This window comes from Sipha flava, unplaced genomic scaffold (assembly GCF_003268045.1).
Source record: "Sipha flava isolate LNK unplaced genomic scaffold, YSA_version1 47_pilon_pilon, whole genome shotgun sequence".
In the NCBI taxonomy this organism is placed as follows: domain Eukaryota; kingdom Metazoa; phylum Arthropoda; class Insecta; order Hemiptera; family Aphididae; genus Sipha; species Sipha flava.
This window is the reverse complement of record NW_020273276.1, coordinates 1346897-1367599: the sequence shown is the minus strand read 5'-3', so window position 1 is coordinate 1367599 and position 20703 is coordinate 1346897. Positions and strand designations below refer to the sequence as shown.

General features: G+C 30.8%; 1 protein-coding gene and 1 non-coding gene across 2 annotated transcripts; one reads left to right on the top strand and one right to left on the bottom strand.

Annotated features, from left to right (window-relative positions):
• Positions 1–9753: 9753 nt before the first annotated feature.
• On the bottom strand, positions 9754–9872 carry LOC112689915. The gene has a single exon (XR_003149158.1). It is a non-coding gene; the product is annotated as a 5S ribosomal RNA (ribosomal RNA).
• A 613-nt stretch (positions 9873–10485) lies between these two features.
• Positions 10486–19561, top strand: LOC112689906 (glyoxylate reductase/hydroxypyruvate reductase-like). Its single transcript, XM_025563783.1, has 9 exons — positions 10486–10752; positions 10812–10995; positions 15332–15417; positions 15505–15638; positions 16845–17034; positions 17845–18002; positions 18077–18241; positions 18959–19084; positions 19244–19561. Exons 3-9 carry the CDS (start codon positions 15347–15349, stop codon positions 19366–19368), a joined length of 969 nt encoding a protein of 322 aa, XP_025419568.1. The 5' UTR covers positions 10486–10752; positions 10812–10995; positions 15332–15346; the 3' UTR covers positions 19369–19561.
• Positions 19562–20703: the final 1142 nt, after the last annotated feature.

The following is a 20703-nucleotide window of genomic DNA, read 5'->3' as shown; positions in this document are numbered from 1 at the left end:
AAGATTGGGGATTGTTTTTCATTATTTTTTTTTTCATTCCACGCGCAGGCTTTGATTTGTAATAATTACCATTATAAAACGAAATAACAATTATTTATATTGAGACGATCATCATACTATTCAGGTTAATGTTGTGATTCGTCTTATGAGCGAACTATTATTTATTTTTTTTTCCATCAAAAGCAATCAAAGTCATAAAAAAATGCATTCAAACACCAACAACAATGGGATGCCGAACAAAGAATATTAATATCGTACAATTTCTACGGCGCCGTTCCTTTCTCTCGCCGATCATCTCGTCGAAGGTCAAAGGGTTTTCCATTGTTGCATTATACATTTATTCTCGCGAAGACCCAGTTCATAACATTTAAAATCCATTCCCCCGCGGTGTCACGTAAAACGGTACGCCACGGCGGTGCAATCGATACATCAGCAATTAATCTTCATGTACGAAAACCGTGACTGAGCTATTCGGACGGACGGAATCAATTGAAAACAAATACGATGTAAACGTACCGCCGCAGCGCTATACACAATGCACAATAATGACCTTAGAGGCGTGAGCGCGCGCGCGCGACTAGACATATTTTTACAGCTTGATTACAGTTTGCTCCGACCGAAATAATATCGTACGACCCGATTTCGTCAACGGAACCGTGAAGAAAAAAATCATGAACCGTTCGTACGGCCGATGGTGTTTTCGAGTTTTCCGACGGTCAACTGCTACGAAACGATCATAATCGTTTGAATATTATTCAACCGTCGCGTTCCGAGTGAACGAGAATACTTGTGCTGACCAACGACCGATCGAAGAAGTTAATCATAATAGCCGTCAGTCATTGTACTCCGGTATGAACACGATGGCGGCTTATGATTTTACACCATAATCGAAACCCGAAGCTGAGAGTTGCAAACGAGCAGTGTCACGTAGATGCAGGCGCGGCTTTAGAGACTTACCAAGGGGGAGGGAGGTAGTTTTTTTTAGCTATTGCTAAATTGCAGAGGGGACTTAGAGAATATACTAACCGGAAATGCAAATTTGCCAATAAATAATCCCTTGTGTTTACACATTATACTTGGTTTTATTTAATAAAATATTTATGTTTTACGCTCATATTCGTATATTATGATACACACCTAATATTAATGTCATAATATGGTTTTTTAGGCAAAATAAAATTGTTAGGTAGGTATTTATAATTAAATAATCGGTATTTACAGTTCAAAAAAACAAAAATGTGTAGCTACGCTATACGCGGGCTCCAATGATCGTGTAGGTCTTACTCGAGTTGGCGTGTCGGACAATCGGTCGACTGCGCAGGAAAGGCATACGCGCGCTCGCACGTATAATCGGGTTAAGGATACGAACTGGAGAAAGGTTAACGGTACGGACGAATAAAGAAGATAGAGAAAAGTAGAAAACATTGAACGACGACGATTGTTATAGTCTCCCCCTCGGTTCGCACACGTTGTTGTGTCCCGCTACAGGGCCTCCTGGCCCTGCAATAACCGTAATCCATCGCTCATGGTTCGATTGCTCAATACACATTGTTCGTACGCTCGTAGGTATTTAAGTGCGCGTAGGTAATATTATTGCTACGCGGCCGGCCGTTCGGGTTTCCGCTACATTTCTCGCCCTACGTGCGCCATCTCTCGAGATCCGGTTAATCCACATTTGGGCACTGTGCGGTTCACGCGATTATCGGAACGAGTCCTTGCGCGTTTTTTCGGCTCGGTGTAGGGGACCCAGGATACGCGTACGCGATTATAGAAAAAATATATACGCGCACCTCTTTGCGAACAGGTCATCTGGTTTTGACGGACCGAGACGGTTATAAAGAGCGGCGGGGATAGCTTCGAATCCCTTTGAAGTGTTCCTCGAGCGCATGTTTTGCATTCAATTTCTCTCTCTCCCTCTCTTTCATGTATGCGGCCTAGGCCTTTGTACAATGCAACGGAAACGCACGCGCACGTTACTGAGCTGCTTACCACGGATTATACGAACCAATCGTGTTTTTCATGTTGACGGGTCATTATCGTCGGTCGAGGAAGTCCGACGATATCGGATTTTGTTTTTACAAAGTACACTCCGATTGGCTTTCATCGATCGCACGCGCCGCACTGCACGACTACCTGCACGTATATCGGTCTTCAGGGCTCTTACAACTCGTTTGCGTCCGTGTTAATAATTCCAACCGTCGTGGTTTTCTCGTGCCCACGAAACCGTCTAAGTCCCGAATCGACGAGCAATTATTCTCACGCTGCACGGGGAATTCGATCCGTTTCCTCGCAGTGTTTTTACAGGCGTTGAATGACGGACAGATGTTTCCTTGTCGTCAATGTAAAGAATACCGAACGAGCACATACGATCCAAGACCGTGGTATAGCGTTTTTTCGTTGATTTTGTTTCTTTTTTTTTTGTCCATTCCTTTATCCATCCGATTATACGCTGACCGGTTTATTTTTTTACGTCATATTTTTGTTCCACGTCTTTCGAGTGCCCGCGTAAATGATAAATAATAATAATAGCCATACAACGCAACGTCCCGTCAATATTATTATTATTCGGTTCGAGGCGTTTGTTTACCTACGGGCGTTACACGCCAAAAAGTATTAACGCTTACCTCGGTGGTTTCGGTTCGAACCTGTATGAACATTTAAAACGAATTTATTCAACGGTATTAACTTCATCCATTGGACCGCACCATTCATTAATACGCTGTATTATTTTGCTTGAACGCAATTGTATAATATATCTATATACCTACCTACAGACACAGGAGACAATCTTAAGGCGTTTTGCGTAGGCAATACAATATAATATGTGATGAGTTAAACTTCTGTATGAGGTTAAATAAATCTAACGTTTTTACACTTCAACATATGTAACGTTTTGTATAAGGTCTTCAATGTGTTCTTGTATTTATTTCGATTATTATGTCTACGTTGCAGTGTTTTATTGGGCATTAGAGTTCTCAATTTATGGAAATTAACCTCGTCAATATATTATAATTGTATGATATTATTAATAAATACATTTTAATTAAAACTTAATAACACTTCTTATCAAGAACATTTTTACTATGCTTTAATGACTGCATACGTATAATAATAAAATATCAAATACTTCCTCTAAAGAAGGGGTCTCAGTGGATCTCAGTGAAAAAGTGTGGCGAGTTATATTTCATGGTAAATACAAATACAACTAAAATTTCGTTTTTTTTCACATCTTAAAATTACTTTAAATTTTTTTTCCTCACAATGCTGTGGTGGTTTCAATTGGGCAACCCCTGAAGCCGTACCTTCCCCCAACCACGTATTTATAAAATTTGTATATCATTAAAATAAATTATAAAAAAAAAAAAAAAACAACTATTATAGAAACGTATAAGTATGTAGTTGAGATCTGGCACTATGTACCTGTTATCTATATTATAACCTATAAATAAACTATAATAATAAAAATATACTATGGTATGATGTTATATTATTTTGAAAACATTAATTGTGTAGCACACATTTCTTGTACGAATTACAGGAATAACTTGAGAAAATACTAAAAATATCCTCTTGATAAGACTTATTATTTTAATATTATTTTATAAATAAGCATTACGTCTTATCAATGTGATAAAAAAATGGATTTTTCTAGATCAAATATATCACATTATTGATATTTTTTGCCAATTCTTAAAATATATGATCTGAATTTATGTTGTAGAATTTGTTATTTTCTTTTTCTTATAGTTTTATGAAAATTATGACTTAGTACAAATCTCCCTCCCAAACCTAGTCTCTGGAACCACCTCTGTCACGATGCAACAACGGCAGAAATAAAAAATACGTTTCAGAATGTTTTATTTATTAAGCTATAAAGTTTAACGTGTTCTAAAAAACTTCGTCCCTTTTTTACACTTTAAACACCAATGTATCAGTTGTCTAAAGTTTTACTTTTTACATTTTGCATACCTCTTATACTATGAAAATGCACACTCGTAGTTATTAATGGATTAAATATATTTCTCATTTTAATGTTTTTTTTCCTACACAACACGTCATATTTACATCTGTAAAACAATTGAAGTGTAAACACCGAATAATTATATTATTCTATTCTTACCATATATTCATACCTAAATTGTGTTTATTTCGACTATTATAGGTTAATGATTTTTTTTATTTTTTTTTATATTTTTCACTGGTAAAAAAGGTAACCAACATCCTGTACGTGTTAAATTGCTACATTTAATGATAAGTGTTAGATGTTTAGTGATTGTAAGGCAATTTATTTATCTTTATTCGAATCGTTGTCCAATTACTATTTGTTGTTCGTTATAACACATAACATACATTTTATAGTATTTCGTAAGTTATTAAAGCTCACGATAAGTGTGTGATACACGTATTATATAAAATATCATATAAAAATATATCATATATTTTACTATTGTATGTTCATTGCATTAACTTGTTGGCAGGTATTTCAGATTTCAGAACCGACTTTTTTAATGGAAATTAATACTTCATAACATATACGTATTTCATTACTTTGATTTTATTAAAGAGGGGGAGACATTTATATCCTCGATGAATAAAATAAAAACAATTTTTTTTTTCAATTAAAAATGAATTTTTATGACCAAAATGATTTGTTTGAACTTTAATTATATGAATAGAACATCGAAGTGTGAATTATGACGATGAAGTTAAGTTTAAAAACATTATTTTATAACATGATTATTCATCTTCATATTAATGAAGGCGAAATGTGTACACAAGTATTTGTATTTTATCATATTCTTAGTGCATTAAATTATGCATTATTTAATTAGTTATAAAAAAAGTAAACAGTGTAAATTTAAGTAAGAACAATAATTAAAAAAAGAATATGGATTTTATGCTGAAAATAATTATTTTACAATAAGTATCATAATAATTTAAGGGTTACGGGAAAAACGATAGAAGTAAAAAAAAATCAAATAATTTTGTCACCTTGCCAAGTGTTTTAAAAAGTACATTCAATTTTTTTTAATGTTTTTATCAAAAATTAGTTGTATTACTTCAATACATTTTTAAAATTATTTCGTACTAAGTTTTTTGTGTTCTAAAGCTTTAAAACTGCAATACCAAACAGTTTAGGAATATTTACTATTATTACTTTTTTCCATAGCCCTTCAATTAGTCGGAATTACAATGTTGTAAATTTTTAAAACGTTATTGAAATTATTTTGCACGTTTTTATTTATTTATTTTTTTTTTTTGTGTGAAAATCAACAGCATGATTAATGCATTAGATTTATGTAAAATATGAATCTTATGTAGGTAGTTATGATGTAATCATTAATCACTCTTCTTTTCAAGTTGATAGCTATTCATTTGCTACATTATGAAACCTTGATTTTTATTACACTGCCTCATTCGTTTATAATTCAAATTTGAACATCATTATATTATATTTGATAAAAGTTTAATTAAATTGATTCTCGTAATTTAAACAAAATATCTCTTACAATAATAGAAACATACACTATACCATCTCTTCAATAAATTAATTTCAAAACTGTTATAAGGCAACATTATCTAATTATTAAATTTAATAGATACTTTAAGAAATATTTTGTTAATGTTTCTACTGTTTAACTTCTTAAAATCATATTTAAAAAAAAAATCAGCAAAACAATTGAAACTCTTTCGAGTTTCTATTATAACATTTCTAGTTAAAAAAAAAAAGTGTGTAATTTTTTTTTTTAACAATACATTATCATCATAAAATAAATCCCAGAATATAAGAATAGGTACTACAGAAAATTTTTGTATTTTAGATTCTGAGTTCGGTTGTAAACGCCTCGTAATTAAATCTTGATCCTAATGTAAAGTCTACATGCACATTCGAACTAAATTGTTCAATATTCGTGTTGACGGCATTGAAGGAAAAACGTCATACGTAACCTATGCAGGATTTTTGGACGTTACCGTTTGAACGAAGCGGTTTGATCCTTACCGCAGTATTGTAAAAACGTAGTATAAGAAACACTTTTTTTTATAATCTTTTTTTGAAGCCTAAACGTCCCTACGATCAAAATGCCAAGTCCAAATGTCATCGTTCGCTTCAGACCGAGATACAAAACGATTTGATACGAGATACAAAGACAAAAAAATGTGATGATGCGTCGGTGAACGAAAGAAGAGTCTTGGTAACCATCGGAACAACACTACACTGATACGGTGGTTGGCTGTGACCAATCACGGTAATCAATAATACGACCCGACGCAACGTAGTTGGGCGTTCAACGTGAAAACGTGCAGGACACGAGAACACTCCGCACGTATACCAGGTACCAGGTACGCGTTCGGAAAAAGAAAGTGTGAAGTAGCTAATGTACAGACACACACACACATATTACGGGCATATACACACGCACAGGCATGCTCGTACGTATATATATCGTGCACCACTGCCGCCGCCATCTCTCCGAGGCGGTCCGGTTATAAAAACAACCTGTCCGACACGTCATTAAAAATGAGTTAACGTTTGGCGCGCGGCAACGTGTCCGTCGTCCTGGGTTTCGGGTTCTACGCACACACACGCTCGTGGCAGTCGTGGTAGTAGTGACGTGGCAGTAGTAGTAGTAGACAGCGGCGGCACACACTGTAGTGGCGACAGTGACAAATGAGTACAGATAGCCTCGGGGCCACGTCACGCTGACTTCAAAACATTATGATAAATCACCTGTCAAACCATCTTTTCAGCATCTGCCAACTGGCTTGACAGCATCAAAAGCACTCCGCCGCCGCCGCCGCCACCACTTCCTCTCCGTTGCCACTGCCGACTGTACCGCGCGCCACTACATTCCGACGCCGTAACACAAGGTTGTGCGTGAGCGCTCTCGCTCTTGTGTGTGTTTGTGCGCGCGCCCGCGCGCGTGTGTGTTGGCGGCCGCGCAACAGTAGCTCGTCCTGTTCGGCGACGATATATTATAATAATATTATCGTGTTATCCATATAAATCGTGTCAACGTCTAATTGTGTCAACATCAACCCTCCGTTTTCGTGGTGGGGGTGAGAGAAGGGAAAAAAATTAAAAATAATATTTCCTCGTTCGGTTTACCGCTGCAGTAGCACTCGCATGCAGTGTAGATTATCGTACAAAATTAAGTCGTTTACGAATACAAATTTTTCGTGCTCGCATTCCAATATTGTTAATAATAACGTAAAGGCATCGATAAAGAAAAAATCATACCGTCAACAAGGGTGAAATGAACACGATTTTGAACTTTCTCAGGCTCCTACACCTTCAATATTAATTTTTTTAAATCTGAAAAAAATCTAGTATAAGCGCGCAGTATAAATGACTACATTTGCGTGAAAAAGAAAAATGAATTTTAACTATTACTTAGTAAAAAAATAAATAAAAAATGAATGATTTAAGTCACCTTGAATTTTGGGTGACATGAAACAGTAAGGAATTTTTAATGTTTTTAAACATTTCACCTACCATACGTTTTACTTGGAACACAAATAGGATTTTTAAAAACATCTTTGTACATATGATAGCCTAAAGAAGTCAATAGGTAACCTAAATATTATATAAAAAATAAATTAAACACATTATCTTTTGTATCTCGAACAGTATGAGTTTGGTGACTTAAATTTGGTCTACAAAAAAAAGTGTTTTTATGATAACAGTTTGTAACATTAATTTCTGTTTAATGATAAGAAATATCAAAAAATACGATAAAATGTTTCTGATTGGTCATGTGTAACAACATAAAATATCTTGAAAAGATAAACGATGTATAATCAAAACTCTTGAAGTTCTATCAAATTCAATAAAGAAAAGTTGTAGTGTTCCAAGTCACCATTCAAGTTCCATTTCACCGGTGTTGACGGTAATAATAATAATAATAATAAAAAAGAATTAAATCATTTCTGTCCGACTCGACCGCGCGCGTCTCCTAGCCCGGTAGCTGCTGCAACTGAGTTGCCGTACGAACACGGCCGCGCGCTGCGCCCGCGCCATATATTTATACGCGACGTACATTAATTCCGAGTACTTTGAAGTTGTGAAATATTTCACGCTTAGTGATCGTTCTATCGTGTCGGGCAACAGAAACGTAATGACGGATGACCCGCCGAACGAACCGTGACGAGCCGGAATTAATGATCGACGACACTTCAGCCGTACGCGCTGCCACACGAAAAACAAGACATGATAATAATAATAGTTACAATAATGATGATGACAATAATTTTAGCTGCTTTTTCGAACGATGCATGAAACGGTTAGCCGGGGACGGACCGAGTACAAATTATTGGCGTGCGCACGTGTCCGAGCAGAGCAACCCCTCCTCCCCTCCCGAATTTTTTTAATAGGGCTAAACAATTTAAATCCAAAGAGTGAGGGGCCCGTATTTTAACCAATGTTGCTCAAATTAAATGTAATTCATTCCAAAATATTTGATGTGAAATTAATTAAGTTTCGTAATAGACAAAAATAAAATAACTTTTTCCATGGTTTTTGTGCAAACATTTATTGCGATAATGTAACAGTTAACACACAGTACAAATCATAAATAATTAAACCTATCTGAAAAAATTATATGAGGTTTAAGGAAAACATATTCATTGGGATTAGTACACCACCATATTAAACAAAAAATTAAAGTTATGTTTATTTAATTATTTATATACATTATAATTTATTAAACATGACACTATTAAACACTTACAGTGTCCAAAAATACTGTAAGGAATATTTTAACTCAAATAAGGACCAATAAATAATCAACATAAGTTTGATCCCGAAAATATAGACTTGTTTGAAAACATTAAATTTTCAATAATAATATAAAGTGTAAAATGTGTTTTGTGTACCGTGCATTCTATCGACGATTAACGAGAAGAAGTTGAGAAATATGTTCAAATTTCAAATATGTATAAATATACTATAAAAAAAAATATACATCTATCTTTGGAAAACCATACCGTCACTATTTCAGTTTTTACAGTTCAGTTCTGAGTGATGATAAGAAAAAATGTTAATAATTTATCTTTATTATTTCTCTATTAATTGGAAAATAGTTGAAAAATTAAAATAAATACCTACAGAATGCATTAACTAGACAACATTTTCTATGATAAATATGTACCATCCCTTTGAATGAACAGGGTTGTAATGATTCTGATCAAAATCGAGTAGAGCGGGAGAAAAATAAACATAAAACTAATACTTTAATCGTTTCGCTCAGAATTTAAAATATTTATAATATTTTTTATTTATTCTGCTTGACAGTAGTAGGCTGATTTTAAAATTGTTATTTTGTTTTCTTTGATATTATTAATAATTACCAAACAAATGATAATTAATTATGAAATTTACAAAACAATTAGCATGCAGTTTAACGCAGTTTAGGTTTAAAATTGTATTATAAAAAGTAGGTTACTCAACTCTTATTGAAATTGTTTATCGAAGATTTAATTCCTGTTTATATTTATAATTAATTTATGTACTGCACAACATATTTGGTATCGTAGTTATCAGATAAAATTAGTCAATTATGTAGGCACTATGGTTTTTATGTTTTATACAAGATCAATTATTGACCAATTATCTCTAATATTAAAAAAAAAAAATCGATGTAAGAATCTAGCAAAATTATGTAAAAATTATTATTTAGAATGTTTGCAAATGGTTATTGAATATAGTAATATATTTTTTAAAGAATAAATGTAAATTAATATGAGGAAAAAAAACGCCAACGACACGCAGTGTTCCCAAGCGGTCACCCATCCAAGTACTAACTGCGCCCGACGTTGCTTAACTTCAGTGATCGGACGAGAACTGGTGTATTCAACGTGGTATGGTCGTTGGCATTTACGTCAAGAACTATTATAGATTTTAAGCAATTCAATAACCGTTTGAAATGTTTGTACTAAATGTTTTTTACTATCATAAATAAATGGTCTACGTTTTTTCTAATATTTTGAAAATAATAAAATACTTACCAATATTACTTTTTTACTTCTACAACTCTTGATTATCACTTATCAGATAAATAATTCGTTTTAACAAGACACAAGCCGAACCGCTCCTTCTCGTTTTTGATTCATCCGCAGTCTTATAAATCGTGTCTTAACAACGAGGTATGTTAACGATTATTTTTTAAGTTAATATAATCCAATACATTAAACAAATATATATATTTATTATGTCACACATTAATTTTAACGATGACACAGTCGTACACAAATTTAAATGGTTTCTTTTAACGATAGCCATATATACGCCAATGACCACTGTTACCACTGTTACCGCTGTCAAATGGTCACGTACCTAACCACATGTTCTCTCACTCGCTCATTATTTTTCTCTCCGCCTCTTCGGACACGCATAGTTAATGATAGACACGGCCTATCGCACAGATCCCAGATAATATGTACGAGATATATATACACACGGAAGTACAGATATTTATATTAATACGTGTACAGATGTACTATCGTATAGATCTGCGGCACGGATGAAGATATCCGTGACCGGAACATCAACGGTTATTACCGCGCTGCGCTTCGACGGGAAAACGTATGTTTGTGATAAACGGTCACGCGTTATCACGGACGTGATCGCGACGTGCCCCGTACGCGTCGTCGTCCGCACCCGATGTCGGTTCGAACGTGCGTCTTGTTCGTCGTTTGGTATTCCATGTTGTGTGTGCGTACACAACTCGACGTTGACGGAATCGTGTGTCCTAAGTTCGTGATTAGCCGTTAGTATTAATTAATATTCTAATTGTTGTTGCCGATGTTATCAGGTGTGATATTGTTGTTATTGGGCCTACGAGTACGACATCTGCTCTTCCGAATCCACCTACGCGCATCGTGATGCTACGATACCGTGATCGATCGACGACGTCGTCGCATTCGCAGTGGCGCAAGACGTGTTGAATAAATCTTTGAACGGACGTTGGACGTCGTGTTGTAGGAACAACGTTTTCGGTGAGTTTTCGGTGCGATCGCTTCGGTGTTGCATCGCGTGTTCAAGGGGATGGACGAGAAAGGGCAACTGCCCCGGGCACCACGTTTCGAACAGCGATACGTTTTTGACGCTTAGCCATCGATTTCATAAATAATACGGATTAGAAAACCCTATAAACAGAAAACTCATTTTAAAACTGCTCAAAAATAATGTATAAAATGATTTTTACCCATATGCAGATATTACTTAGCATATGTATTTATGTTAACCGTTTTTTAGTACTTCGGCCGAAAGTTTATCTAGTGATTTGGAAATAGTGATATCCTAAACAAGATCTTTAATGACAGTCCTATAAATAAATGGACAAATTTAAAAATTTCATCTACTCAATCTTAATTTATTTGTATGTATATTTTGTTTGATTTAATGTTTCAAGTAAGTAAATATTAACTATTATATGTTGTTAGTTTTTAATCTCAAACCGTTCTTTGTAACTATAAAAATATTTATTAAAAATGTTCAAACACGGGGAGCAACAGATTTTCTGTACCCCGACCCAGGGGCGGATCAAGTGTCTTGTTTGGGGGGGGGGGGGCTTTTGAAAAAATAACCAACTAAAATATACAAAATGTTAATTTTATATTTATCGAATAAAAATTTCTACTATTAAAAGTGATGATTTAAATAATTTAAATCATCACTTTTAATTATTATATTATTATTATACCACAAATATTGAAGCACATCATCATGATCTTAATTACCATGTTTGGCATAATCATTTTAATTTGTAATTAAAAATATTCTTTAAAACAAATTGCCGTTTTGCAGAACCATTAAAAAACGCAATAACATCTGTCAATATGTTGACAATATTTTTGACAGAAGCTACTTTAGTTAAATAAGAAAGAGAAATATTTAACACATAATTGAAACATGAACTTCTTACATTGGACATTCTTTTAAAATAGTAGTTATGACACTAATATATTTGAAGTCATTACACTGCATCTATCAGTTTCTACGCCTACATAAAATTTAAAATTGAGTTCAAAATCTTAAAATATCTAATACAATCTGACCAATAGCATGTTCTGTTAGTTTTTACTCTCCAAATATAATATCATCCACGTTAATGCAGTGGCGTAGCCAAGGGAGGATTCCAAGGGGGCTATAGCTCTCCCCTCATGGTATGGTTCGTGTTTATGTGCATGTACTATAATAGTATTAATAATAATTAATAATAGTATTAAGTATTTCATAACTTTGGTACAAACCAAATTACGTTACGAATAATGGGATAAAACGAATAAAATAATTTTCTCCGACATTGCGTGATTTTCAATTTTCAATTTAAATGAATTATAATATTTTATTTTATGAAGTTATAGGGGTTCGCACTCTTCAAGTTTTAGATTGGACGTGCGCTTATGGGCTTTAGTATTCGACAGTCGATGTAGAGGATAAACCGCACCAGTGCCAAAGTACCTAAAGGCCAGCATTCATCGATGAGTGTATAATGTTAATCGATGAGTGTTAATGACGTGATAATAAATCGGTTGCCTTTGTACTATTATTTGTCATCGGGATATTAATATATTTTACCCACATTCTTGGATTTAATTTTATACTTTCATGAAATTTATATTAAAAACAAAAGGGAACAAAGGACAACGTATTTTAAAAACAAAAATCATCGAATCGCTTTATAGATTAACAACGCGGTACCCACATTTTTTTTTAAATCACTGCATTTTATCGAAACTGAAATTATTTCCTGGTGAATTTGATAAAACTAATAACTTTTTTCTTGTTTTAAAAAATAAATAAAATTAGAAAAAATGTTTATGAATAGGTATCCGATTAAGGTCGGTGGCGTGTTGCCATATACTCGTATACACTGTGGCGCAAACTACGGGAACCGCTAGGTCAACCGATTGTAAATCTTTCAAATCGAAAATAAAAATAAATTTTGTTGTGACGTGAACAAAAAAAAAAAAATATATCTGATTTTGTAATCTGATGACGATGATTTAACTTTAGTTAATTGATGGTATACCATTCGGATGAACTTATTTTTATGAAATAATTTTTGAAAGTGTTTTAGATTTTTTTTTTTTATACTATAAAAACAATATCTGTACAAACAACGTAACTGTTATTTTAAACTGAAAACTTTTATCTCGTTTCATTAGTTTTGTTAAAGATCCATAAAATAATATATTATTGTTCATAATATAATTTTGAACGACACGCAACAAAATTAAAATATATATATATATCTAATACGAGTGTTAACTTTATAGTTTCAATAATAATAAAATTTAGATAGGTACCTTTAGTTAAATGGGGGAGGGGAAATTATATATTTTTAATTTCTCAACCCTCTAGTTTTTTTTTATTACTATAAAAAATGTATGCGAGTTCAATTTGGAGAAGATTAATCACCCTCTTCACGTTATATTCACGCAATATTCAACAAGAAGGTTTGAATATTGCCAAACAGAGTAGTCTTAGTTTTTTTTATATTTAATTTAAAATATATTATATTGAGCATAAAATTGTATAGAACCTAAAGTATAGATTCAAATACTGTCTAATTTTTTTTAAATAAATGAAATATTCGATATTTTATAATTTTTCATATAAAATAATGATGTATGGAAAATTTTATATTTAAATTTTTTTTTTAAATATTAATATTTATAATTTAATTTATGTACATTTTTACGATAAGTTTATTTAAGTTTTTATTAAGTTTCACAATAGTTTATTGATTACACTCAAAAAACGACAAATCCTTCCTATTTCTCAATTTTTCAACCCCCTGGTGGCACGTGAAAGGGGTTATTAATCATGATCAAATTTAACTAAAATTTTTTTTTTTCATATCAATGAACACAATGAGGGGACGATAAATAAAAAATCTTTATTTTTTTTTCTTTATCTATAACTAAGGGCCGCCCTAATAAATATATATGGTCAAAGATTGTGTTTGCTTAATGCGAGGTCGTAGATCAGTCAATAACAAATTTTTAAAGGTTTCTAGTTTGTTATTTTATTTAGTGGAATTTGAAAAGGATTTTATTTTTTTTTAGGTAGATAAAATTACCCATCGTTAATTTACTCAACAGTTCGTTTACATGGCGATCAATAAGTGGTCATACAATTCGTAATAAAACATAATTTATCGTAAATAAAAATCCATTGGCATTCATAAAACCAAGTACTAACCGGTACAGTGATAAATGGTGTGCTATACAGCCAAATAGTTTACATCTTTACAAACTTACCGTGTAATCATAAGTTCTTGACAGATACATTTAATATTAAAATATGAAATTGAAATATTTAATTTATTAAGTCTTTTCATTATTGTTGAGTATAATATTAGACAAAACAAGTTACCGTTAAACATTTATCAAATGTTTATAATCTCCATCTTAATCCAAACCATCCTACAAAAAATATAAATAAAATGTTGGTACTCTATAACAATTATTTGTATTGTACAATATTGTGATAATTTTTTAATTCTACTGTTTTTCATCGTATAGTTTAGTAAGATTTAATAAGATATTTTCTATTATCTATAACATATACAATTATCTGAAATTATTGACGATTTTTTAATGAACTTTATGATCATGTTCAACTAATATTTAGTAATAATCAAGGCTCATAACTTCTAGTATTATCATGTATTTTTTTAAAGATAATATTTTTGTAATCTATATATTGGTTTCAGAAAACTTAGAAGATAAATACTAATTGTTTGTTACATATTTTTGCATATTTCAATATTTGAATGCTATTTTTTATTTCTTTTTTTATATCTTGGCGTTTTTTTTAACGACAAGAATGTTCATATTATAGAAAATCTTATTATCACGCTTATAATAACATTTTTTTAGAGCTACAAGTTCTTTGATCTCTGGTAATAATCAAATCGATGATTATAATCAATAAATATTTTTTTGACTTATTATTTTTTTCCACGCATTACATATAATAAGTTGTGATTTATTGTTTGTTTTTTTATATAAAAAAAGGGGTGTGTGGATTAACTCTTACGGTTTGCTTTTTAATACATTTTCATACCTCCCTTCATTCTGAGAATAGTTGTCTATAATTAATTAAATATCTGTACAAACACTTATCATTCAACCAAATTTCTATAACGTTTTTGTGAATGATAAATTGTAGAAAGTATTACACAGATCGTTATTTAACACTTACCGTGGTTGTTGTGATATTTAAGCAATTTAATATATGCATATCATTACTAGTTATAGGATTTTTTATTATTAGATAACGTGTGCAAAAATATAATATTGACTTGTATATGTTGTTTAGATTGTAGAACAAGCAATGTCAAAACTTAAGTTATTGGTGTCCCATCGCGAATTCCCTCGAGAAGTCATTGACAAGTTGTCGGAAAAGTAATGAAATTGAATATTTAATTAAGAACCGTGTATTTCTACAAAGTAATGGCTTGTAATCTAAGTTATACCATTAACTATTTCAAGGTTCGATGTACAGATAATCAACAAACTGATGATCGAATCGACTAAGCAAGATTTATTGGATAACATACCTGGCAAGTTTGGATTACTTTTTTCTTATTCGACTGTTGTGGATGAAGATGTGGTCGCCGCCGCAGGCAAGTACTCTATTTAGATTAAACATTTTAATTAAAGAATATCTTCCTAAAAAGTAATTTGTATTTATTTAAAATCATATATTAATTTCTAATAGTTTTTTGAAAATGTTTGAATTAATGCCATTAGATAATTCTATTAAATAATTATATTATCTACATTTGTATTTGTTTTTCAGAAATTATTAAATATTTTACCTTTTTACTCACATTAATTATTTTTCTAAAACCAAATAAGTTATGTACACATTTGCTGTGAAAATTGTATCGATTCATATTATCATAGTATCTAATATTTTTTATACAACATTATTACACTATTTCGTAAATGCTAATCAAATCTTACGTATAGACACAAAAACACAATTTAAATTGAGATCAGACTTGAAATAACATTATGTTTCCTGTTGTGGTCGAGTCACACGACTACCACAAAAGATGGACCCTTTATTCACGCGTCTTCTGTTTTTATCAATTTGCCTAACCTAATTAAACATGTTTATTGCTTACATACCAATGGACAGTATTAGTAATATGATTATTGTACAATTGTTTTCTTGTATTCTAAAATTTTATATTAACCCATTTCCTATTGCGACATGAATATACAGTTTTTTTAATGTGTCTTATGCTTCCTGTGATCTAGATTTATTGTTATAGATATTGATTAATACTACAATTACTATAAGATATAATATTTAAAATATTATTATAAAATTTAATTTTTTTAATGTATATTTATATGCATCCAATAAACTAACTAAAATAAGATTTTTCTAAATATAATATTCATTAATTTTTACGAAGTTTTATGAAAATATTACAACATTATATTATGTTACTTCAATAACATTTTTAAATTTTTTTTTTAATATAATCATGTTGAAATCATATTAGTTTAGTCTAAGATATAGAGTGTATTACACAACTAATTATTTTTAAAAATGCCATAGAAAATACTGTCCAATTATAGTACCAAATCATTGTAAAAAAATCTAATGACTGTAAAAATCGTTCAATATGACCGAAATATTGTGTTACATTTACTTTATGAAGTAAACAACAGTAAACAAATAACGAATAGTAGAAAACATTGCTTTTTCAATGGCACTTATTTATTCTCTGTTTGTATTTAAATTTGAACTTCCCGATCACGAGTTTACTTAACGCATCTTTATCAGACATAATGCTAAATATACAACATTACAGGCCCTAGTCTTAGAGTTGTCAGTACAACATCTATGGGTTACGAGTCCGTGGACACGAGTGCTTTGAAAAAACGCGGAATCGTACTCGGCAACTCGACACTTGTTACGGCAGACAGAGTTGCAGAACTTACAATTGGCCTTCTAATTGCTACAGCAAGAAATTTAATGACTACGAACCAACAGATGAAATCGTAAGTTTAAAATATTTATAATTTCATTATATTCACGGTGGCTATGCTCATTATTTTTTGACTGTATAAGTTAACACATATTAAATTCGACTTATTTAACTATGAAATGTAGTTATAGTTATAGTTATCTTACTATATCAACCACCTTTAGAAAAATTAATTAATTCACCGTAGGACTTCTTTCACTCAGTGTCGATTTTTTTGAAAACATTAGTTTTTAAGTTTAAAAAACTAATATAGCAATACCATTCATCTATTCCTATATTTCACCTGAATAGGGGTATCACCCATTTTTGTTATTATATATTATATGACTGAAATAAATAAATTAAATATTAATATGTTTAAAAGTACTCATTTTGCGTTTCGGATGGTTATTTTTGTTTCTGTCAAATTTAGAGAGAAACGCTTTTCAAAAGTACATAGTAAAGTGTGTTTTTACATTTTAAATTTATTATTTTATAAATATATACTACTTGTGGGTTGTATAAAATATATATATATTATAAATGTGATCTGTGAAATAAAAATTGATCATCCTTAGCATCGAATATACGTGAAACATCGAACGTAGTATGCTAAATTCATTTATACAGTTAAAATTTCATGAAAGAAAGACATTGTTATTTTTTTAAAGTGCAGAAAAAAAATACATTAAGAATTGTTACAGTACTTTTAGCAACTATGTATTATACCATAGGTCCTATGGCATAGAAATTCATATGTGTTTTTTACTGAAATATATTTCTGACACGTTATTTGAATCTTAATTGATTTTATTTAATTAGTCTATGATGCAATTGTTTCCAGGGGTAATTATCCGATATCAAGTCGTATCGGCCAGGGCTTGGCGAATTCTGTGGTCGGCATAATAGGTTGTGGAAACATTGGTATTTCGGTAGCGGGAATGCTGAGAGGGTTCAAATTAAGTGAACTCCTCTACACTAGCCGTAAACCAAAACCCGCTGGTAAGAACGGGGACAACGCAATATTTTGAATGGAAGTTGGTTCTGAATAGTTATTTTGTTTTATGTGCCAACAGTGGAATGTTTGGGTGGCAAATATGTACTTGTCGACGATTTAGTACGACTAAGTGATTTCATTATTCTGACTTCAGTATTGGTTCCTGAAACCAAGTTCATCATCAATAAGGATCGGTTAGCGCTCATGAAATCAAATGCTGTGATAATCAATGTGGGTCGTGGCCGTTAGTATATTTTTATGAAAATCACACTCTTATTCGTTTATACTTATATAAATTGTTTATTATATAGTTAAGAAGAACACTGTCGATTAATCTCTATGATAATAATAATATTATATAAAACATAACATTTTAGCATTAATAAACAAATTTCAACATTAAAAAAAAAAAAAAAATAATAATAATAATGATAATTAAGTAATTTTAAATAAAAGTCTACATTCATAAGAAGAAAAATAATAATAATAAACGATTTTATGGATTTTTTCAATTGAAATCAGATGAACACTTAATAGTATATTATTTATTATCATATTATGTTTGTATGCAAAAAATCACAAATAAATTCTTCTTATGGAAATATATAGAAAATAAAAATCATTAGTTTAGTCAAATGAAAACTTTGTTGACCTTTTTTCAAGTATGTTATTCAGAATAATATTTTGTATTCCAAAATTCATGGACATTTAAGATTATTAGTTATTATAATTGTATTTGTCACAAACTATGTCTTAAGAACTATAAATGGCTTTACTAAATAATTAATGTCCACGTAGAGTAGATATTCTAATTTCATATTCGTTTTGAAATGAAACGTCAAAGTTATGAACATACAAAGTTTTTACATTAATAAAATTGAGCGACCTTGTCCATGGTGTAAAACGTAAACTTAAATTCTTAATTATAATGGAAAATATACTGTTTGATGTTGTTTTATAGAATTAATTGACCAAGATGCCTTGATCGATGCCTTACGAAATAAATATATTCGTGGAGCTGGATTAGATGTAATGACACCGGAACCACTTCCACTTGATAATCCTTTGATGGAAATGGAAAACGTCGGTATGACACATTGAAATTTTATTAATTATTGTAACTACGGATTAAAGATTTAAATAACTCGATTAATAAATGTCGTCGCCTAAAACTTATTCATTATATCATTATCTACTTAAGACTTTCGTTAACCACGTTTTTAATAGTCTTATAATTTGTTCCTAGTTCTTTTACCACACATTGCTGGAAGAAACACCGTCGAAGCCTCCGTTGAAAAAGCACAATTAGCTGCTGATAATATTTTAGCAGTAGCCAACAATCAGCCGGTTCCCTGTCAAGTAGAACTTTAGTTATCAAATTAATTATTTATATTTTATCACAGCCTCGTCTTTAATAATTATGTAATTATGTTGTAAACGTTGTGTAATACTTTGATATAAAATAAAGTGTAATACTTCAGTCGATATTATACAATTCGCTGTAAGATATGTAATCAATAGCATAACAAAATAGTTATAAATTATTTAAAATTGAAAAAAGATTATACGTAAAATTACTTATACTAATAGTATTAACTAATATTATTAGTAAGTATAAATACTTATATTTATACATTTATACTAAGTATTAACTACTATTGCATTTATATTTAAATGTACTCTTATAGATTGCGTAAGAATATAATAAATGGTGTTCATTAGGAATTCAATTCAAAACCGTAATATTATTATTATCTGTAAGACTGTGTGTAAACTGTAGTATCTATTGTTTTTTAATAATTAACATTTGATTGCGTAGTTTTGCTGTTATATTTATAATACAAGATAATCATAGTACCTATATTACATACTATGGAATAAATTACAGAATATTTGTATGAAAACATTTTCTGATAATTAATGTAATACATACCTAGACAAAATTATGTACTTTAAAAAATTATAACTAATTGCCACAGTAGACGAAATTGTAATTTAGATCAATAAAAAAAATATTTACTGAATTATAAAATAGCATATCAAATGCATTACCTCTTATCTTTCTTTTTTCAAGTTTCTATTCAACAACAGCTATTTTAGACACTGCAATTTTAAAATAAAGTTCCTACCTTAATAGTAGGGATGGAGCGATATCACACTTAACCAATATACTGATATTTCATGCAAATTTAAAACCGATAACATACATATATATATATATCTTTGAATTTTTATCCAAAAGTATGAATCGACAACTGTTTTTTTTGATACAGGTTGAAATATCGGATTTAAAAAAAAAATCGATACTGATATTGCCATTATTGTCCGATAATAAATATCGATTTTCATAACAGCCCAACCCTACTTAATAATGTCGACTGCAATCACTTTATAAAATGAATTTTATATACATAAGGGCATTTCGGGCAACAGAATTAAAATTTAGCTATTAAATATAAATTTAGTTTTCAATGTATAAATGTATTTTAAATTTCAAATCTTATTGATAATGTTTAATTTCAAATATGTTTCGTAATTTAACATTAAAAAATAATGATTTTATTGTAAAAAGTTTTTGAAGACATTAGACTTTCAACAAAGTTAAAAGATCGAAATAATCTTCAGATAAGTAAAAGAAACAATCCACCAAAAATTAATTTGTGAAGAAAATAATTTTCGCAAATCCGATAGAAAAATGTACACAGT